Source organism: Balaenoptera musculus, chromosome 19 (genome assembly GCF_009873245.2).
Source record: "Balaenoptera musculus isolate JJ_BM4_2016_0621 chromosome 19, mBalMus1.pri.v3, whole genome shotgun sequence".
Lineage (NCBI taxonomy): Eukaryota > Metazoa > Chordata > Mammalia > Artiodactyla > Balaenopteridae > Balaenoptera > Balaenoptera musculus.
Genome location: NC_045803.1, coordinates 18,055,048 through 18,078,500, shown reverse-complemented (window position 1 = coordinate 18,078,500; position 23,453 = coordinate 18,055,048). Strand labels below are relative to the sequence as shown.

General features: G+C 38.5%; 1 protein-coding gene across 10 annotated transcripts in view; it reads left to right on the top strand.

Moving 5' to 3' along the window:
• Positions 1-249: 249 nt before the first annotated feature.
• LSM14A (LSM14A mRNA processing body assembly factor) overlaps positions 250-23,453 on the top strand; it is a 49,158-nt gene continuing 25,954 nt past the window's right edge. For 9 of the 10 annotated variants that reach the window (XM_036832738.1, XM_036832737.1, XM_036832735.1 and 6 more), the window contains exons 1-2: positions 366-510; positions 21,954-22,117. In XM_036832738.1, coding sequence (XP_036688633.1) covers positions 390-510; positions 21,954-22,117 — 285 coding nt within the window. In that variant the 5' untranslated portion in view covers positions 366-389. Of the gene's footprint in view, positions 511-21,953; positions 22,118-23,453 lie in introns of all 10 variants that reach the window. The other variant, XM_036832736.1, reaches the window with a different exon arrangement.

The window sequence follows — 23,453 nt, the reverse complement described above, 5'->3', positions numbered from 1 at the left end:
TCTCGAGGCACTCGGCCTCTCCGTGAATCTCCTCTCCGGCCACCCGGGCACGGTAGCGACAGACCAGACCAAACCGCGTAGCTAGAATTACCCAGGCTGCCAAGGAGTCCGGAGCCGCCCACAGCCGGCCGAGTCTCGCGAGAGCGCGGCCTCCCCGGCCCAGCATGCACCGCGCCGCCGCCGCTGGTGCTGCCGCCGCCGCCGCAGCCTCCGCGCCGCGGCTTGAGGGCGGGAGGCTGGGGGAGGGTAGCGGAGCCGGCGCCGCCGCCATGTTGGGTCTGAGGCGGCTGCTGTAGGCGCCTACGGAGCAAGCGGGCGTGCGGAGCGGCCACAGCGGCGCGGGATCTGCCTCTCTGCTAGCGGCCGGGAGCGGCGGCGGCGCCGGCGCCATGAGCGGGGGCACCCCTTACATCGGCAGCAAGATCAGCCTTATCTCCAAGGCGGAGATCCGCTACGAGGGCATCCTCTACACTATCGACACCGAGAACTCTACCGTAGCTCTCGCCAAAGGTACGCCGGGGCGGGCCTCGGGTGTGGAGCCGGGCCGGGCGCTTGGGGTTGCCGAGCTCGGGGTTGCCGACCTCCTCGCTCCCTCCATACTCCCTCCGCCGTCCTCCTGAGGGGGGCCGCCCCCTTCCCTCCCTCCGGGCCCCGGCGTCGCGGGCTGGGCCGGGCCGCGGCCTTCCCCGGGCTCCCAGGCTTCTGCCCCAAAGTCCGCGCCGTCAATCCGGGAACTAAGGACCGGGAGCGGGGCGGGCACGGCGGCCCTGAAGTCCGAGAACGGGCCGAAGAACACGGAGATACGCGTCTTCCAACTCCTAAATTCGGTGGTTCTGTCGTCTTAGCATCAAACAAAGCCTGAGTATTCAAAGAATTTTTCCGCCTAGTCTTAGTTTAAAGTGCTGATTTGTTGATTCTCCGGCACCCATTTTCTCGCGTTCTTAATTTCAGTTCGCTGCATATCCCTCAGGTGAACTGTAAGTGATGTGCCCAAACTTTGGATTTCCTCTGCGACGCAGACGGTCTCGAAATGCCATTGGTACCATGGAGCAGATCACATCCCACTTGTCTCCTGTGTAGTATTTACCTGTTAGACCGGAATCCTTTTCCAAACCTGTTGTGCAACCATCTCTTTAAAAATGTTTGCTGCTCTCGTTTCGGCCTTGTTTCTGGAAGCCCGAGGGGAAGAAGTGTTCAAGCTTATTCCGGGACCCTTGTTCACAAGGCAGATCTGAGTGGTCAGTGGGCGCTGACCGACCCCCGTGGAGGTTCCCTGGGACAGAGAGTTCTGGGGTCGGGGAGGAAGGTGTTCTCCCCCAAATATTTAGCATCGCCACAGCCTTGTGGGTTTTGTTTCCGTTCACACGTCTGGGCTTTAGCTCCGCCAGGAAACCAGGAAGAAAATAAACTTTAGCTCCTGATCTTAAAAGAAACCTCACAAGTTTTTGGAACACTTAGGAGAGGGAAGCAAGATAACTAAGGTATTGATAATTTTCGCAGCACATGGTAGAGTTATAGAATGAATAGCATGGTAAGGAGAGAGGTCCGGCGATAGGAAAAAAATTTTCTAAATCTATTTTTTTAAAAAAGATTAATCTTTGACCCAGGAGAGTCATTTCGCGGTATCACGCAAGTACTTAATGACATTTTTTTGGATTCTCTGGTACATCCTTTTTAATAGCACTCGTGTTGGGACAAATCTTATATCTGGGTAGGGAGCCTTAAATTATTTTATCTTAATTTTCTTTCCTCTCCCCTCCCACTGACCACCCCCCCCCCGCGTGCATATTTAGCTGTATAATGTTTTAATTTTTATGACTTTGTGAAATTGTGAAAAAGGTCCTCTGAAGTTCTTGGTGAGAGTCACATACAAGCTGAAAACAGTATTTCTCATTAAAGTGGTTTAATAGCTTTTTAAAAAGGCATTGTTTTACCTAATCTGAATTTTAAGCTGTCTTGCCAGTTCCTTCACTCCTCACAAGGAAAAAAATCTGTACATTGTGAAGATTTCTAATGTATTCATTTCAGTCTTTTAAAAAAATGTGTACACTCTTTTATGCAAGAACCTAAAAAGTCTGTATTTTAATAACGATCCACATTTTTACAGATTGTCCTTTCAACAGCTTCTAGGGTCAGTGAACATTTTGTTAGTCTGTAATAGTTAAAATCATATGCAAAACATAATTTGTCCTTTTTATCATGACTTGATAAATATGTTATATAAGTACAGCAATGAAAAGATTTTTTTTAATCATTGAATTTATGTCTGTACTTATGGCTTTGATATTTAATCCCACATACATAATATATTCTTTTTTCTTAAGAAATATGAGTTATTTAATGTGTAACAGAGGTTTGGGAATTTGTGTTTGCAAAAAATTGGAGTTATCAAATCTTGATATTATTCTACCTAGCAGTATCTAATCTAAAACTACTTTATAACGGTCCAGTCAACAACCGGGCACTTATTTCAAATTTCAAAATTAGAAGTGGGGTGTTTGGTCTTAAAATTTTAGAATTTACATGACTTGTTGAGTAATTTGATATCTGAAATTCCACCTTCAAAATTTGTCTGAAGAGTGGCAGTATAACAGATTGAAGCCAAAAGTTTATTCATGGATTTTAGAATACAGTATGTTTAGAATACACTGTGTATTTGGATTTAGAGATCCTTGTTAACTCTTTTTAAACTATGGAGTGAGTTAATCTCTTTAACATTCTTAGAATTCTTTTTAAGATGTTAATTTTTTTCCCTCTAGGGAGCTGTTTTTTTTTTTTTTTCTTATTGTGAAATATAACCACACATGTTGAAAAGATAAGTAGATAAAAATGAAATATTTTTAAACAAAGATCCTTGTAACTACCATCCAGGGTAAGGCAGGCATTGCCAACATCCCACAAGCCTTCCACCCCTGCATCTTCCCATCAACTACTACCCTCTTAAGCTAGATATAAATGTTATTCTGACATTCATAGTTTTATCACTTAAGTTTACATCTCTGAATGGTAGAGTTTTGTCCGTGTTTGAACTTTATATAAATGGAATCATCTTGTATATATTTATTTTGGCTTTTGTTGGGAGATAGTATTCCATCATGCATATTATATGTTTATCTATTTCTGCAGTTGTTTTGGATATTCTACAGTTGTTTAAATTGTTTACAGTTTTTGGCAATTATGAACAATGCCTTTGTGAACATTTGTGTTTGAGTTCACTGATGCATGTTTATGTAATTTTCTTTATGGTGTATACTTTGAATTGCAGGATCATGGGGATTGTGTGTCTTTATTAGATAATGACAAACAGTTTTCCAAAGTAGTTGTTTACTAGTTTTTATTTCAATTATTAGTACGGTATATGAAAGTTATAGTTGTTCCACATCCTTCAACAATAATATTTAGTATAAGGTATTTTATGTTTTAGTTCTATCCAATCTGGTGGGTATGTATTTGTACCTGGTTTTAATCTCCCTGATTACTAGTGAGGTGAACACCGTTTCATATCTTGGTCATTTGGATTTCATCTTTTCGTGAAGTGCCTTTGAAATCTTTTGCCCATTTTCCTATTGAATTGCATGTTTTTTTCTAGAGTTCAGTGTTTAGACTATGAATCCTTTGCTGGATGTATCTGTTATAAGTATCTTTTCCCATTTAATGGTTTCTTTTGGTGAATGGAAGTTCTTTTAATGTAGACATGTTTATCACTCTTTTCCATTATGGCTAGTGTTTCTTTTCCTTTTTTTTTAAGGAGTTTTTCTCTATCCCAAGTCATGGAGTTACTTTGATTATCTTTTCAAAACTTTTTTATTTTGCCTTTTCGCATTTAGGTCTATAATACGCCTGTAATTAATTTTGTATATGTTGTGAGGTATTTAAATCTTTAAATTTAGTAAGGGAATCACTTGGCTTATGTGATCCAGATTATAATTTAGATTCTTTACTTGGATACTACTTACAATTTAAATCCATCTGGAACTATAAAATACTCCTGAAATTTTGGACTAGTTCTGTTTGATGTAGTATGTAATTAGGGTGACCATATGGCCTGGTTTGCCCTGGTGGAAAGTTCTTGTTTGTGCCTGTTATTCTGGCATAATGGTTAAAACATCCCTTTTCTCTCTTGAAAATGTTGCAGTTTGGATAATAAATTGTATGGTCACACTGTATATAATCAAAAGCCCGATCCCAGAGGTACTGCTGAATGGGTGATGTCTTTTATTTTCTGCTAGAGATTTCACAGACTAGCTCTAGTTCTATAAAGTGAAATTGAGGTAAGTTTGATGAACTTTAATACTCAATCTTCTAAATCAATGTCAGGAAGTTTTAAAGGCAACCTAGAAAGACTTTAATGTAGGTCTAAGTATGTTAGTAGATAACCTGGGCTGTAGTTTGTTTCTTATAGTCTTTGTCACAGCTCTGCGTTTTTTTCTTCCTAGTACTGATCATGACCTACACATGATCATCTTTGTGTATTTGCATGTGTTTATTGTCTCCACCTTCGCTCCCCACGTAGAGTCTGAGCTTCTGGGATGAACGAATATTTATTAAATGAATGAATAAATGGAAGTTAATTAGCATTTTAGTTTATTAATCTTATAGAAGTCTCTTGGGGATATCTCCAAATTCCATGTTCACAATTGTATCTCTCTTTAAAATTAAAATACATAGGTATGTTCCCTCCCCCAACAGTAAGAAATTTTGGAGAATAGGGATATAAGAGGATAAAATCTTATGACATGATTTAAATGACATTGTTGGGGAGACAGAGTTTCACCTTATGACTCAAGCTCAATTATAATTTTCATTTAAAATTTAAGAGAAGAATCAGTTCAGGACGTTTGAGGGAATTGCAAAGTGATGACATGCATCAATAGTTTGTGGGATACTTCCAATTGTATTTGCACCTGTGTTTGTGAATATGATGCCCAGACACATACTAGATACTGGATACCAAGAGATTTCCCACAGAATGGAAGCTTTGTGAAGGCAGAGAGTTTTGTCTCATTCATTGCTCTATCCTCAGTACCTGGAACAGTGCCTGGCACATAGCAGACCCTTGGTAAATATTTGAATAAATGAAAAGTATACTTGTAGTTATTGAAGGTTTCTAATTATGGGAATCTCAAAGTTGGAGGAAGTTTACATTTCCTATAAGCATTATATATGTAGATTTTAAAAGTATTTAAATAAAATTAAATGAAATTCTTATCTAACATATATTTAGTTAGCTGTACCTGGATAATATACCCCTCAAATGAAAACCAGGTTGCCACTGAATTAGGAAAAGAGAATTTGTGGAGAAGAATGATTATTAAGCCAGCTGCTTTTAAAATGATTTGTTTTTAAAATCAAGTGATTGGTGGAGGAATATAAAAGTGGGTAAATTGGTAATGGATTACTTCCTTACTCATCTGCTAAGTCTTGCCCATTGGCATAGCTTACCTACTTCTTGACTGTTGATTAGCCACATAGTCATAAACTTCAGAGAGTGGGAGAGTTTTGTATGATGGATGAATGCCTGTGAAGTGCTTTATTGATTTCTTGCATTCTCGCATGAGCTGGGGATCCAAATCTAGCAATTCACAAAATCACTACCTAGAACAGCAAAGATCTAGTGAAACTTAATGCTGCAATTTCTTTTGGTCGCCCTATTTAGTGAGGTTGCCAGAACTTGGAGCCTTGGAAACAGTTTGTTGTTGTTGCATACATAGTCCGCAGAAATTCTTGGTAATTCTGGGAGTCTCAGGTCAGGTGCCAAAAACTAACTGTACATTTTCCAGTGGAGTAAAATAAGCCATGACTTTCTGAATCAGAAGTAAAGAAAACAACATAAAGCCTGAAGAAAATAATAGGAGAAGGAAGGAAATATTAAGAGTAAAGAGATCTTACCTGTGCATGACACATACCAAGAATTTTATATTTAACTCAGTGCCAAAGTAATAATGGCAGTAACTGTAGATAGTTTAGCTTGAATTTATTACTCCATGATAGAAGGTGCTTTCTATAGAAGCAATTTACCTTTTATTTTCTCTATGATGCTTTAAAGTAATACTTCAGTTAGCCATTTTAAAAACTGGATATCATTGAAGTAAGTTTTTTTAATGGATAAAGTGTGAGTTAGTCTGTAAAATATTTTATTCACAAGGATTTTATTCTAGTTTTGTGGGGTGTTCGTTTCTGAAAGAAAATGTGACCCAAAAGGCCAGTTGGAATACTTAGTAGCTCTTTGACCTTGGACAAGTAATTTAACCTTAGCTTTAACTTCATCTTTTAAATAAGGATAATAACGTCCATCTTTCAGAGTCATTCTCAGAATTAAATGAGATAATATCAAAAGTTAACTGTTTTATTGTAGGTGCTTAATAGAGAGTAGCTATCTCAGTGTTATTTCCAACCACTGTCTCCATCTTTGTCTAGGTACCCCAACTCCATCAGTCATTCAGATCTATTTTAGTCTATAGTCTGTTGATCTTACTACCTTTCACTGCCCCACACTCCCCTCATAACTTTACTTCCTGCTTTAATTCCACAAGGAGTTGTTACAGTCAGTACAGAGCATACACTGTCAATCCCCCTTTCCCTCTCCCACTTTCTTGTACAAGTGTCAACACAGACATGCTGGCCAATTTCACTGTACATTTATGTTCACTAAGCCCAGCAGTCATAGCTACTTCCCATATATATATACTGTATTTCCATAGTCCATTCGTTCCATTTTTCTGCATGACTATTCCATTCCTTGTTTTCCTCAGACTTCCACCACCTCTTCCCCGATCTTCACTTTCAGCCTGTGAATCTTGCTTCCTATTTAATTGAGAAGAGAATAGCAAACAGAAAAGAATTTTTATCAACTCATCCCACATGTACCTAGTTACCTGCATCTGCCCCAAACCTCTCCTTTTCTCTGGTCAATATAGATAAACTGTTCTCTCTAAGGCCACCCTTCCACTTGTGCAAGATTTCATCCCTTCTTGATGATTCAAGGACATTGCTCTAGCAGTTCTCTACTCTCTCTCCCCTATGTATTCAGTTTTTCTTTCTCTACCAGATCCTTCTTGTCTACTCACAGATATGCTGTTATTTCACGCATCTTAAAAACAGCAACAACAAAAAAGCATTACGACTCTTAATGCAGTTCTTCTTTGTTATCTACTGCCCCATTTCTCTCCTTCTCTTTGCACCAAAACTCCTTGAAGGAGTTGTCTACTCAAGGTTACCAAAGACTTCCATGTTGCTAAATTCAGTGGTTGGTTCCTATTCTCAGTCTACTTGACTGATCAGCAGTATATGGCACAATTGATCTCTTCTCCTTGTAACAGTTTTTTCACTTGATGTTATCCTAGTTTTCTCTAATACCTCACTGGTTGCATCTCAGTCTCCTTTGTTGATTCTTCAACTCCTAAACCTCCAAATGTTGGAGCGTGCCAGGGCTTAGTTCGTAACTTCACTCTCTTGTTCTCTCTCTCCTCTCTCTTTTTTCTTTTATGTTGTTTACAAATTATTTCCTTATTTTATCATCTGCACTCTTTTCTTGATGATTTTATCCAGTTCATGACTTCAAATACTATCTATAGATTACTGTTATTTCCAACCTGTACCCCTCCTCTGAACTCCTGACTTTTATATCCATCTGCCTCCTTAACATCTCCACCTGGAGGGATGTCTACTAGGCATCTCCCATTCAGCATGTCCCAAACCTGTTTCTCCATCTAATCGAATGACAACTTATTCTTTTAGTTGGTAAGATCAAAAACCTTTGAGTCATCCTTAATTTCTCTGCCTCTCACAGCTCATACGTGTTTCTGACCCTGTCAGCTCTAATTTCAAAATATATGCAGAATTTTACTTCTTACGACCTCTACTGCTTTACTCTGTTCCATTATCTCTCACCAGTCTATTCAGAGACATTCAGGGATTCCTGTTTCTTGTTTACAAGTTGACCTCTTAGTTGACTCTCTTTTTCCCCCAGTATTGCTTAAGTGCATCTTTGTCATTAAAAAAAAGTGCAGGGGGCAGGGGGTGATGTGTGGGTGGCAAATTTTCTTAGTGAACCTATGTTTTTGTTGATTACTTGATTGGCTGGCTATATTGTTACAAATTCAGAATTTTTTTTCTATGGAACTTTGAAGTTACTGGAATGTTGTGTTCTCACATGCTGGTGTTGCTGATGCCAGTCTGATTCTGTCACTTTTCTCTCTGGAAGCTTTATTCCTGGAGTTAAGAAATGTTGCCACACTGGTATGTTTTTTTCCTGAGTGGTTCTCTGTGAATCTTGTAAATCTTGAAAAAAAAAATCTTTTTTTTTTTTTTTAATTGGGGTATAGTTGTTTTACGATGCTGTGTTAGTTTCTACTGTACAGCGAAGTGGAGTTCCCTGTGCTATACAGCAGGTTTTTATTAGTTATCTATTTTATACATATGAGTGTATGTATGTCAATCCCAATCTCCCAATTCATCCCACCCCTCCAACCACCGCTTTCCCCCCTTGGTGCCCATACATTTGCTCTCTACATCTGTGTCTCTATTTCTGCCTTGCAAACCGGTTCATCTGTACCATAATAAATTTACTGTAACCTAATAAATTTACTCTCTCTGTCTGACTCTCAGATTAGTTTCTCTTTCACCCCGGTTTTTTTTTGTTTTGTTTTTTCATTCCTATTGGATACATTTATTTTTAATTAATTAATTTGCTCTTTGAAATATTTTTATATCTCTGTCTGTGGGTTATATGTTTGGAAGATTAAAATAGAAAAACCAACCACAAGGAAGAATGCCCAAAGCAAGCTTAGAGAGTCAAGATTAAATTTAGACTGCAGATTGGACATGCTTTTACTTTTTCTTCCTGTTTATAAGTCCTACTAAAACTACATGAGAAGGCCTTTTTTTAAAGACATAAACCCATAAAGGACAAAGTAGATTTGGAAAGGAGACAACAGCAACAAAATTTTGGAGGCTGAAAAACAAATGGATGAGTTTAAATGTCTTCTTAGCAGAATTTAGAAAGCTGCAGACTAAGTAGGCAGTGGGTAAAGCCAAGAAGTAAACCTGATTTGCACCCAAACTCCTAAAAGTCTCAGGAATTGGCATCATTATGTGCAATGGAAACAAGGACTATAGTAATTGGGTAAGATAGAGGTAAAAACTGGAAGATTAACTTAAAATTTGTTTCAACAGTGGTCAGATTTCCAAAGCCCCTTTTGCATTTTACACAACTGGATAGCCATTCCTTTCCAACCCTGGTGCTCTCTGGTGAGGGTAAACTAGAGGTTCTGGAGAAACCTTAGCACATATGGGAGCAGAGGTACCTACCACACTAAAGACAGCATGGAGCACATGGGGCATAAGGGAAGCTTGTATCTGCCTGGTGCTTATTATATCCATTCAAGAGAATTACTGAGTGCCTACTATGACTATATGTTAAACACTATGCTAGGTGCTAGTAAACAAAAGAGAGCAACAGAGACAAGGTTCTTGAGGACCCAGCAGCTAAGTTAGGGCCTGACAGATAGTCACAATTAGCCACATGAAGAGGATATCTAGGAAGAAGTGTCCAATCCTTGGTCACAGGGAGTTTGCAGTCTGTCAGGGAAGTGAACACAGAGACAGCTACAGCACAAAGTCCAAGACTTATCCTGACCCACAACACCTTGCAACTCACCTAACTAGAGAAAGCCCTCACACAGAAACGAAGACCCAACACAGCCAAAAATAAATAAATAAATAAATAAATATATTGTAAAAAAATTAGATAGCTAGTGGGAAGCAGCCGCATAGCACAGGGAGATCAGCTAGGTGGTTTGTGTCCACCTAGAGGGGTGGGATAGGGAGGGTGGGAGGGAGATGCAAGAGGGAGGAGATATGGGAATATATGTACACATAGCCGATTCACTTTGTTATGCAGCAGAAACTAACACACCATTGTAAAGCAATTATACTCCAATAAAGATGTTTAAAAAAAAAAAGAAATATTCAAATGTCAGCAATATGTAGGGTGCTGTGTTAGATACTGTGGTAGCTGCAAAGATACAGATCTTTGTCCTGAAGATTTTTCACTTTTAGAAGAGGTAGGTATATCCAATGGTAGAATACTGTGTGATTTTTAGAGGAAGAATGTGTTACTTCCATCTGGGAATATTACTGGTGGAGTTGTGTGATGGCTAGTGTTGTGTCAATTTGACTGGGCCACAGTGCCCAGATATTTGGTCAGATATTCTGGATCTTTCTGAAGGTGTTTTTTGAACCAGATTAATATTTAAATTACTGGATTTAAAGTAAAGCATATTTACTCTCCATGATGTGGGACGTGGGTGGGCCTCATCCAGTCAAGTTGAAGGCCCTAATAGAACAAAGACTCACCTCCTCTGAGCAAGAAGGAATTCTGCCAGCAGATCACCTTTGGACTCAAACGCAACTCTTCTCCAGGTCTCCAGCCTGCTGGCCCACTCTGCACATTTTGGATTTTCACATGAGCCCAATTTCTTAAAATAAATCTCTCTTTGTCTGTTTGTATACGTGCATCCTGTTGGTTCTGTTTCTCTGGAGAACCATGATGAATACAAGTAGTATCCAAGCTGAAACTTAGGATAGGTCAGATGTGGGGAGGAGCTTTGGTAGAGGACAGAAAACCTGCTCTGTGTATGGAGAATAATGAGCTTGGTTGGAACTTAAGTTTGGCTAAGTGTCTGGGACCAGGTCTTACAACTGATACTTGACAGGAGTTTTAACTTTAAAACTACATCATGGGGCTTCCCTGGTGGCGCAGTGGTTAGGAATCCGCGTGCCAATGCAGGGGACACGGGTTCGAGCCCTGGTCTGGGGAGATACCACATGCCGCAGAGCAACTAAGCCCATGTGTCACAGCTGATGAGCCTGGGCTCTAGAGCCCGTGCGCCACAACTACTGAAGCCCATGTGCCTAGAACCCGTGCTCTGCAACAGGAGAAGCCACCGCAGTGAGAAGCCCTTGCACTGCAACAAAGAGTAGCCCCTGCTCACTGCAACTAGAGAAAGCCCGCGCGCAGCAACGAAGACCTAACGCAGCCAAAAATAAATAAATTTAATTAATTAATTAAAAAATAATTTTTAAAAAAACTACAGTATAAATGTTATTCTAGATTTCCATTTGAACTTAGCCTTAGTTTCGCAACTAACTTTTGGACATTTCTTGAATAATTCAACCTTTTGTTTATTGCTCTCCCATTTTAGTATTCAACAGACTTATTTTTCTTCTTCATCAATCAGTATTAGAGCCTAATTTATAATTTTTAGTTTGTGTCCAAAAGTTAAGGCTTGGGACTTCCCTGGTGGTCCAGTGGTTAAGACTGCGCCTTCCATTGCAGGGGGTGCAGGTTCAATCCCTGGTCAGGGAGCTAAGATCCCACATGCCTCGGGGCTGAAAAACCAAAACATAAAGCAGAAGCAATATTGTAACAAATTCAATAAAGACTTTAAAAAAAAAGTTAAGCCTTTTGGAAAATACTAATGTTATTTTGAGGATGGTAACCATACTTAACTATGGATATATTTATCATTTAAACTTAGAAAGCTTGGGTATTTTATAATGGAGGTATTGTATTGGGAATTTGGTCACTATAGCTCTTCCCTGTAGTCATGTACTATGACTGTGGGTATGGGTATTAATATACTGTTAACCAGGTTTGACAGTGTGATATTTGAGCTTGCCTTGATTTAGAGATAGAGATATTTTAGATAAATGATTTTGTCAGAACTTCGACCCTATCTCTTTTTTAAAAAAAGAGTATCATGGTATACATTTTTATTAATAAATCTTTGCTATTTATAGCCAGAGTGGGGAATTGATTATATTCTTTTAAGACTAATAGAAAAAAAAAGTATTTTCCCTACTTCCCCCTCTTTTGAACACTGGCCTAAAATTTGGGCTTTTCTAGTTTGGGGAATAAGAAAAACTAGAATACTTATTAAAGCAAGGTAACAACATGATGAAGTTGAGAATATAGAGGACAACCACCCCTAGTTTTAACATTCTGATCCAACTATTATTATCATTTTATGTATTCTCTTACCAGCTATATTTGTGGGGGGGTGTGTGGTTTTTTGTTTTTGTTTTTGTTTTGTCTCACTGCGTGGCATGTGGGATCTTAGTTTCCGTACCAGGAAGACCAGGGCTTGAACCCGTGCCCCCTGCAGTGGAAGTGCAGAGTCTTAACCACTGGACTGCCAGTGAAGTCCTTGTGTATGTTATTGATGTGAAATTCATATAACATACAATTAACCATTATAAAGTGTATGATTCAGTGGCATTTAGTCTAGTCACAGTGTTGTGTAACCACTACCTCTACCTTGGGAAAATACCCCTTACGCATTAAGTAATTCCCTCCCCATTTCCCCGCCTTTCCTCAATAACCACTAATCTGCTTTCTGTCTCTCTGGCTTTTCCTATTCTGGATATATTATGTAAAAGGGATTGTATAATAGGTGACTTTTGTGTCTGTCTTCTTTCACTTAGCATAATGCTTTGGAGCTTCTTTCTAGCTGTAACATGTATCAGCATTTTGTTCCTTTTTATGGCTGGATAATACTCGTTCGTGTGTGTGTGTGTGTAAAAAACACAATTTGTTTATCTCTTCATCTGTTGATGGGCATTTGGGTTGTTTCCAACTTTTGACTATTATGAATAATGCTGCTTGAAACATTCATTTCTGTGTGGACATAGGTTTTTTATATATATGAGTGAAATTGCTGAGTCATTTGGTTGTTATATGTTTAGTTTTTTGAGGAACCACCAAGCTATTTTCCACAGCAGCTGCACCATTTCACATTTCTACCAGCAGTGTGCAAGGATTCCTATTTCTCCACATCCTCGTCAATATTTGTTATTTTCTGATTTTATTATTAAAGCCATCCTAGTTGTTGTGAAGTGGTATTTCATGTTGATTTTGATTTGCATTTCCATAATGACTTAGGATATTAAACATCTTTTCATGAGCTTGTTGGCTATTTGTATATCTTCTTTTGAGAAGTGTCTCCAAGTTTTTGCTCATTTTTAATTGGATTGTTTGTCTTTAACAATTTGTTGAGTTCTTTATATATTCTACATATTAAGCACTTATATATGACTTGCAAACATTTCTCATATTTCATAGCTTGTCTTTTAATATTCTTAATACTGTTTAAGAAGGGGTTTAATTTTTATGAAGGGTTTAATTTTTATGAAGTCCTATTCATCTGTTTTTTTCTTTTGTTACTGTTGCTTTTAGTGTCAAATCTAAGAATCCATTGTCAAATTCAGGGTCATAAAGATTACTCCTATGTTCTCTTAATATTTTCATAGTTTTGGCTCTTATATTTAGGTCATTGACCCACTAAAAGAAAAATTCTGTGTTTCTCCTCCATTCTGGCTTCCAAATTGTGGGGGAGGAGTGTTTCCCACATCAATCAATTCTCCAACCCCTTGGGCACCAACTGGGTGTCCTACAATTTAACTCAATTCTGACACTGTCTATCTGAAGTTAGTGTCAGCTACCACAGGTTAAAGGCTCAGTTCCATAAGACTTCCCCCCACCCACTCCCCACACCAGTCTCAAGTCCCAGCTTGTGACCTGTATTTTTAACCAACTGGTTATAAATTGGGGGTTTCCACAACCCCTTCCTTGGTTTGATCATTTGCTAGAACAGCACACAGAACTCAGGAAAACAGTTTACTTATTAGATTACTGGTTTATTATAAAAGGATACAACTCAGGAACAGCTGGATGAAAGAGATGTATAAGGCAAAATATGGGAGGTAGTGCCGAGCTTCCGTGCCTTCTGTAGGCACATCACCCAGCACCTCCACATCTTTACCAACCAGGGAGCTCTCCAAACCCCATAGTTTACAGATTTTCATGGAGGCTTCATCACATAGGCGCGATCAATTATTAACTCAATCTCAAGTCCCTCTTCCCTCCTTAGAGGGTGAGAGGTGAGGCTGAAAGTTTCAGGCTCCTTATCATAGCTTCGTCTTTCTGATGTCCAGCCCCCTTCCTGAAGCTACGCAGGAGATCACCAAGAGTCTCCTCATTAGAACAAAAGATGCTCTGATATCACCCAGGAAATTCCAAGAGATTTAGGAGCTCTATGTCAGAAGCCAGGGTCAAAGACCAAACATAAGAACAAAAGATGCTCTTAGTACCTTTGTCTCTTAGGAAATTACAGAAGTTTTAGGCACTCTGGCCAGGAGCTAGAGACAAAGACATATATATATATACATACATACATACATATATATATATATATATATATATATATATATATATATATATGTATATGTATTTCTTACCATATCTTAATATCACACCCACTTAGGGATAATTTTTGTATATGGAGTAAGGTATGATTTCACCCTCATTCTTTCACATTTGGTTATCCAGTTGTCCCAGAACATTTTTTGAAGAGACTGTTCTATTATCCCTGTTGAACAGTCTTGGACCCTTGTCTAAAATTAATTGGTCATAGATGTTTGGGTTTATTTCTGGACTCTGTATTCCATCCCATAAATCTATATGTCTATCATTATGCCAGTACCACACTATTTTGACTACTGTAGCTTTGTAGTAGTTTTTGAAATCAGGACGTATGAGTCCTCCAGTGTTTTCAAAATTCTTTTGTCTATTCAGGCTCCCTTGAAGTTCCATATAAATTTGAGAATTAGCTTTTCCATTTCTGGGGGAAGGGGGAAGGCCATTGTAATTTTGACAGAGACTGCACTGAATCTGTAGATCACTTTGGGGAGCATTGTAATCTTAAGTCTTCTAATCCATGAACCTGGGATGACTTTCTGTTTATTTAGGTCTGCAATTTCTTTCAGCAACATTTTGTAATTGTTAGTGTACAAGTTTTTTACCTCCTTGGTTAAATTTATTCTTAGATATTTTATTCCTTTGGATGCTGTTGTAAGTGGGATTGTTTTCTTAGTTTCTTTTTTGGATTTGTCATTGTTGGTAGGTAGAAACACGGCTGATTTTTGTGCTGATGTTGTACCTGTAACTTTGCTGACTTCATTTATTAGCTCTAGTAGTTTTTTTAAAAATAGATTTTATGGACTTTTCTATATATGGAATCGTGTCATCTGCAAAAAGAGTTTTACTTCTTTCTTATTTGGATGCCTTTTATTTCTTTTTCTTGCCTAATTGTGCCGGCTAAGACTTCTAGTACATTGTTGTATAGCAGTGGTTAAAGTGGACATCCTTGTCTTGTTTCTGTTCTTAGGGGAATGTTTTCTGTCTTTCACCATTGAATGTGATGTTAGCTGTGGGTTTTTCATATATGCCCTTTATCATGTAAAGTAAGTTTTCTTCTTTTCCTAGTTTGCTAAGTGTTTTTACCATGAAAGGGTGTTAAATTTAACAACTGCTTTTCCTGCATCTATTGCAGTAAACCTGTGGGGTTCCCCCCTACCTTGGTCTATTAATGTGGCATATTACATTGAATTTTTTTGTGTGTTAAACCACCCTTGCATTCTTAGAATAAAATCCCAGTTGTTCATGGTTTATAGTCCTTTTAATGTACTGCTGGATTCAGCCTGCCAGTATTTTGTTGAGGGTTTTTGTGTCTGTATTCATAAGAGATATTGGTCTGTAGTTTTCTTACAGTATCTTTGTCTGACCTTGGTATCAGGGTAATGCTGGCCTCATAGAATGTGTTAGGAAGTGTTCCCTTTTCTTCTGTTTTTTTGGAGGAGTTTGAGTAGGATTGATGTTAAAATGTTTAGTAAAATTCACCAGTGAAACTGGACCTGGTTCTTTGTTTGGAGGTTTTTGATTACTGGTCCAGTCTCTTGTTGGACCTGTTAAAGATCTGTTGAGATTTTCTATTTCTTCTTGAGTCAGTTTTAGTAATTTGTATGTTTCTGGGAATTTTTCTTTTTTGTCTAGATTATCTATTTTGTTGGCATACATTGTCTGCAGTATTCTCCTGAGTCTTTTAATCTCTATAAGGTTGGTAGTAATGTCCTTGCTTTCATCTGATTTTAGTTATTTACATCTGCTCATCTTTTTCTTTAGTCAGTCTAGTCTAGCTTAAGGTTTGTCTATTTTGTTGATCTTTTCAAAGAACCAATTTTTGGCTTTGATGATTCTGTTTTTCTGTTCGCTATGTTGTTCATCTCAGCCCTAATCCAGTATAATTTCCTTCCTTCCTTCTGCTGGATTTGGGTTTAGTTTGCTCTTTTTCTAGTTTCTTAATAAAGTTGATTTGAGATTCTTTTAATATAGCATTTATAAATTTCCTGCTTGAGTATGGCATTCTCTACATCCCCTAATTTTGGCAGGTGGTATTTTCTTTTTCATTTGTCTTCAGATTTTTCTTAATTTCCCTAGTGCTTTCTTCTTTGACTTATTGGTTCTTTAAGAGTCAGTTTAATTCACACGTACTTGTGAATTTTCCAGTTTCCCTTCTATTATTAATTTCTAGCTTCATTCCACTGTGTTCAGAGAGAATACTTCATAAAGTTCGATCCTTTTCAATTTATTGAGAGTTGGTTTTGGCCTAAAATTTGGTCTGTCCTGAAAAACGTTCCATGTGCCATTTAGAATAATGTACATTCTGCTGTTGTTGAGGGGGAAAGGATATGCTAACTCTTCTAAATGCCTTCACCAGCACTACTAGGGAAGCCACTTGTGCCCTGCCCTTGAGGGTTGAAACAATGGCCAGCCTCTGTGCCGGCCCCTCAGTGAATTTTCAGGCAGATCATGTCATACAGCCCTAATTTTTTGGAGGACAGGATCCCTGTTGCCCACCTGGCATCAGCAAGCTGCACCAGAAACATGGGCCACTGTCCCCAAAGCTGCCCTTTACAGAGATGGGAGATGATGAATGGTAATAACCAGCCACTCTGCAAAATGCCAAAATTCACCAAAGGTTACTGGCCTCTTTCTTCATTAGGTGCTCCCTTGGATGCTACAGGCATTTGACTAGATTCCATAGTTCCAAAAAGGTTAATTCAGACTGTTTGCCAGCCCAATAGTTGTTTGGGTGGAGGGACCGATTCCTGGATCTTCCTACTCTACCATCTTCCATGATGTCACTCACATATATGTTTTTATTTTAGACAGTTGTAATCTTTTGAAAATAATAGTTTTATAATCTGCCTCATACATAGCATGTTTAATGTTATTGTATATTTACCTAATATACAATATATTATTGTATATCAAATATATTATTTGATGTTACAAATAATATAGCAGTCTATTTTGAAAAAGAGTGGACAGAGTTGTAGAATTCTAAGTAAGAAATTACATTTGATAAACCATGTTATATTTTGACCTCTTTCTTTAGGTACCTTTTCACCAACACTTGCCCAGTAATTTCCAAACTGGCCCTCTGCTTCCTTTTTCATTTTATTTTCCAAGTCACAGAAGAAAAAATACTGGAGGATGGTGGTTGCCAGGGGCTAGGGGTAGGAGGAAATGATACATTGTGGTTCAATGGGTATAAAGTTTCAGTTAAGCAAGGTGGTAAAGTTGTAGAGCTCTGCTTATAATTAACAATACTGTGATGTACACTTAAAATTTTGTTAAGAGGGTAGATCTCATGTTATGTATTCTTACCACGATTAAGAAAAATAGGGAATTCCCTGGCAGTCCAGTGGTTAGTTAGGACTTGGTGCTTTCACTACTGGGGCCCAGGTTCAATCCCTGGTCAGGGAACTAAGATCCTGCAAGCCAAGTGGCGCAACCAAAAAAAAAGAAAAGAAGAAAAAGAAAATGAATCGAAATGATAGCATTAACAAAAATGCTGGTGAAGTATACCTAACAATGAAGTCATCTGCCAGCTTGAAAGAAAAAAATGTAAGGTAGCCTGATGGAAGAAAGTATAAAAAAGAGTTGAGTCTGCTGTTGGAGACAATGAAAGAGTGCATCAGGATCAGGGAGAACCATGCAATAAGCACTTATAAGACTGATTATGTAGCCAAATTGAGCCACGAGGAAACTTGGGGTGATTGGGCATCATATACTGTTACTCTGTGGCTTTCTGTGTTTAGCTGCTGCCCCCTAAAGTGCAATAAATAAATAAAAATAACAGGTTAAAAAAATTAGGGATGAGACAATGTGATTTTTGACTGTACTGACATAATTCCCTTACTAACCAGTTGCACGTGAGCTAATTCATGTATTGAAATGTTTTGTAGCAGAATAGTACTAGTAATTTTCTACCTTTTCTGTGTTTGTCTGGCCTTCTCTCTTTCTACTCTCAATGTCCAGGTTTCAACCTTCACCACCTCTCATTTGTTCTGTTATCTTCCAGACATGTGTTCCCTTCTGATTGCTCTTCTAATTAACTTATTCTTTATAATGCTACAAGAACTGTCTGTTGGGCTTCCCTGGTGGCGCAGTGGTTGAGAATCTGCCTGCCAATGCAGGGGACACAGGTTCGAGCCCTGGTCTGGGAAGATCCCACATGCCGTGGAGCAACTAGGCCCATGAGCCACGATTACTGAGCCTGCGCGTCTGGAGCCTGTGCTCTGCAACAAGAGAGGCCACGACAGTGAGAGGCCCGCGCACTGCGATGAAGAGTGGCCCCCGCTTGCCGCAACTAGAGAAAGCCCTCGCACAGAAACGAAGACCCAACACAGCCATAAATAAATAAATAAATAAATAAATATTAAAAAAAAAAAGAACTGTCTGTTGAAAACATTAAATCTGATCAAATCAGTTTCCATCATTAGAGCCTGTTTCTCAAACTCTTAGTGTGTGCAAATCATTCTTCATGGTCTCTGTTTTCATACTTTTTCATTTTCCCTCTTTTGCTGTATGGTAGCTTTTTTTTTTTTTTTTTTTAGGGAACTTTTATTTTTATTTATTTATTTTTGGCTGCATTGATCTTTGTTGCTGTGCCGGCTTTCTCTAGTTGCGGTGAGCGGGGGCTACTCTTCATTGCGGTGCGTGGGCTTCTCATAGCAGTGGATTCTCTTGTTGTGGAGCACGAGCTCTAGGCACGTGGGCTTCAGTTGTTGTGGCACGAGGGCTCGGTAGTTGTGGCTCGCGGGCTCTAGAGCTCAGGCTCAGTAGTTGTGGCGTATGGGTTTAGTTGCTCCGTGGCATGTGGGATCCTCCTGGACCAGGGCTCGAACCCGTGTCCCCTGCATTGGCAGGCAGATTCTTAACCACTGCGCCACCAGGGAAGCCCGGTAGCGGTTTTCTTCATACCATATTTTGGAAAGTATGCCTTTAGTTTTCAACTCTATTGTTGGTTACCTTTAGGACTGCAAATAACAAATTTTTAAGCCTACATATGTTAATTTATCAACGTCCCCCAAAATTTTATCAGGTGACTCCTACTATAAAAGATGAGTATTAGTTTATGAATTTCCTTTTGTGTTTCCTCTGCTTCTTGTCATTTTCATCTCCTAATTTTTGTTAGAATACTGTGTGAAATAGGTACCATCCTAATTTTTGCAACACTTTGTAACTTTGTAGTCTTTTTCAGAACTATTAAATTTACATTCTATTCTAGCACCTTAGTAAATTGTCACATATATTTATTTATGTGCTTAAATGGATTTGTTGTCCATCTCTTATTTTTTGATGCCACTGTTTCTGTGAGTTCTTTATTTTGATGTAGCAAAGGATAAGTCTGTATGGCTTATAGTGCACTAAATTTTTTTTTCCTGGAAGTACAATGAAACCTGATCAAATTTAGGTCTTTATGTCAGGATACTTGTTATATCTTTAGTTATATTTTCTCTTATTCTGTTGTCTTTCTCAGAGACTGTTCTGTTTATTGTTGATGTGTTTATTAGTTCTGCTGTTATATTTGCCTTGTCTATTTTTTCTTTCCTTAACTATGCTACCTTTTCTTTTCAGTATCATTTTGATCATAAGAGTTTTATTTTTCTTGAGAATGTAAAGCAGTTCTTTCTGAAATTTTCTTCTGTTTCCTGTGATAAATATTAATCCTGAATGGATTTTTCATCTTTCTTTTGACTACATGGGTATAGTTTGAATGGTTTTGTTATGCCTTAGAAAGCCTAGTAGAGCTTCTCTTTGGTTTTGTAAATAGATGGAAGACCTTTAAACCCCACCCCACCTGCCTGCAGCTTCAGGATGAGCTAATCTGTTACTTTGGAGGTCTGGGACTTTATAAAGCATTGTATGGTGGCAATGGTGGTGGTGCTAAGTTTAGGAGTGAGATTGGCCTACTTGTAATTTTCTTAGTCTTGCTTTTTCTAATGCTTTTTGGCCTTCCTTTTGGTTAAAGGACAAGATGTAGGACCTTGTCACTTGCTCCCGCCCTGATAAAGTATTGTTCGGCCACCAGAGGAAGGGATGCTTCAGCTAGGACGTTCTACATCTTTTCCTTTATCACATCTGTGTCCCCATCCACCAAGTTGGAGGGTGCCTGGGAAAATTTCTCAGCATGCTACATATGGATTCTGGAGTTGGTCTTCCGGTTTGCACTAACTTATTCAGTATCTGAATGATAGTTTTTAATAAAGCTTTATGGTATAGGTTTGAGGTATTTTCCTGGTTTAAGGATATTTTAACTTTTTAATTTTCTTTAGTTTTTAGGGAGGCATATTCTGCAAACCTACAACTATGCCATCATCTTTCCTGGAAGTCTCATAAGTACTAGAAAGAATTTTTAGGATTTAAAAAAAGGCATTATTTAAACTGAAATCTTTATTTTCTATCTAGCTATGGATCAGTTCTGCAGAAAAATGCATACATTCAAAACTTTGCACAATGTTAAGGTGTTTACTTCCTCTAGGACACTCTTTAAATGAATAATATCTGATATTGCAAACTTTCTTATTTGGAGTTTCTATAGGGATGTCAACATCAGAAGTCTCCTAAGATAGTGAGCCTGAAACTTTAGTATTCATAAGAAACTCTTGAGGAATTGGTTTAAAATGCAGATTTCTGTACCCTCTTCCCAGAAAATCTGAGTCAGTGGATTCGAGAATCTTTCTAGCTTATTACCCTGATGCAGGTGGTCCACAGTTCACCTTTGAGTAATGCTATCTTAAGTGTTAAAATAATCAGATTTAATTATGAGATATATATTTTAGGTAACTAGGGCATTTCAGGCTATCCCATGGAGCTGAATAGTTGACAGCTGCTTTCCTTGGCTTCTAGAGGATGTACTGTTCACCAAGATAGATATTCTTTCCATTTTCTTCTCTTAAACCCGAAGCTCAGTTTCCCAAACTTTGGGATTTTTGTAGATTGGGAAAATCTTCACATCTTCACTTACTACACACACACACACACACACACACACACACACACACGAAATATCACACAGGTTGCCAGTTTTTTATTTTGCTGAATGAGGGCATTAAAAATAAATAACAATGAAGGACATTTTTAACACCTCTTATCACCACCACCAAAGATATAAGTAAATAAAAATGTAGGAAGAACACAACCTCATAATACCGATAGTCTTGTTTGTTTTTTTAAAGATAACTTTTTTTTTTTTGCTGTGTTGGGTCTTCGTCGATGTGCGCGGACTCTCTCTAGTTGCAGTGAGCGGGGGCTACTCTTTGTTGCCATGCGCGGGCTTCTCATTGTGGTGGCTTCTCTTGTGGAGCACGGGCTTTAGGCACGCGGGCTTCAGTAGTTGCGGCTCACGGGCTGTAGAGCACAGGCTCGGCAGTTGTGGCACACGGGCTTAGTTGCTACGCAGCATGTGGGATCTTCCCGAACCAGGGCTCGAACCCGTGTCCCCTGCCTTGGCAGGCAGATTCTTAACCACTGCGCCACCAGAGAAGCCCTGCCAGTAGTCTTTTAAATTGAACACATTTAGCTCTATGCAAAACCCACTCTGTTTTCCACTTAAAAAAAAAAAATTTACTTAACTACGAATTAATATTTTCTCATGGATGGCATTTAAGAACTGCTGTTTAGTACTTGAAACGGTTCATTGTAAGAGGCACTACCTGAATACAGTGAGTAGACATGTATCTCATATCCTCTGTTTTCTCACCAGTTCGGTCCTTTGGTACAGAAGACAGACCAACAGATCGTCCAATACCACCTCGAGATGAAGTCTTTGAATACATTATATTCCGTGGGAGTGATATTAAAGATCTCACTGTTTGTGAGCCACCAAAACCACAATGTTCTTTGCCTCAGGACCCAGCTATTGTTCAGGTAACATAGTAAATTTGTCTTGGAGTTCAACTAAATTTCATGCACGTAACTAGCCTTGGATTTTGCCTCTCCTTGTTTTTGTTTTTTAAATTTCCTCGATTAAATGTTCATATAGCTTATTACCATTTTCTAGTTACCTGGATACCCAAAATAACTGAATAATGTTCTCATCCAGGTTTTTCTCTTTAGATAATAAGTTGGGACTAAATAGAGTAAGAAATAGCTGAGGAATTAATTTTTATCAAAAGATACTTTCTGATTTCAACAATGGTTAAAATAGCTAACATTTATTGAGATCTAACTTTATAAGAAGCACTATTCAAAGCACTGCACATACAATAGGACAATCCTCACAACACCCTCTCAGCTTGGTATTATAGTTATTCTCATTTTTATAATCCTCATTTTTATAAGTGAGGAAATTGAAGTAGACCCATAATTTGAACAGACCCAGGAATTCTGGCTCTAGAATCCAGGATCTATGCCACTATATTATTCACACGTGGTTCATATTACAAACCAGGGTGGTGATGGCTACTCTTAGGTAAGATGACTAAGTTTAACGAAAAAAATGCTAAATCACATTATATATTATATGTTTGTTATAGAATACATGCAATGCACAAACATAAAAGGATTTTAACATGTACAGATACGTTGTTCAATTCCCTAAATAAAGTATTAAAGAAGACGATCCTAAGTATTCTCATTAAGAGAAGTTTTTTTAAAATCAGTTAATTTATTTATTTGTTTTTATTTTTGTCTGTGTTGGGTCTTCGTTGCTGTGCGCAGGTTTTCTCTAGTTGCGGCGAGTGGGGGCTACTCTTTGTTGCTGTGCACAGGCTTCTCATTGTTGTGGCTTCTCTTGTTGCAGAGCACGGGCTCTAGGTGCACAGGCTTCAGTAGTTGTGGCGCACGGGCTTAGTTGCTCCATGGCATGTGGGATCTTCCCGGACGAGGGATTGAACCCATGTCCCCTGCATTGGCAGGCGGATTCTTAACCACTGTGCCACCAGGGAAGCCCGAGGAATTGTAAAATTTGTATATTTTATTTGAAACAGAAACACATGATGTCTAAACGATTGTAAATTATGAATTAAAGAAGATGTTCATTATAGTAGCTGTTTATATGTTAATTGGAAGCACATAGAAACTCTGAATTTCTACTATCGCAGCAGAGGAAGCAGGTTAACATAAGAGTATTTTTAGTTGCAGGCATAGATGGTTAAAAACTTTGTGGCCCCCATATGGTTTTCCTGCTGAATCCATTTTCTTCTCAAGTTTTTTTCTTGTCAGAAGTCTTTGGTCATTTGCAGTAAAATATGCTTGTTGGTTT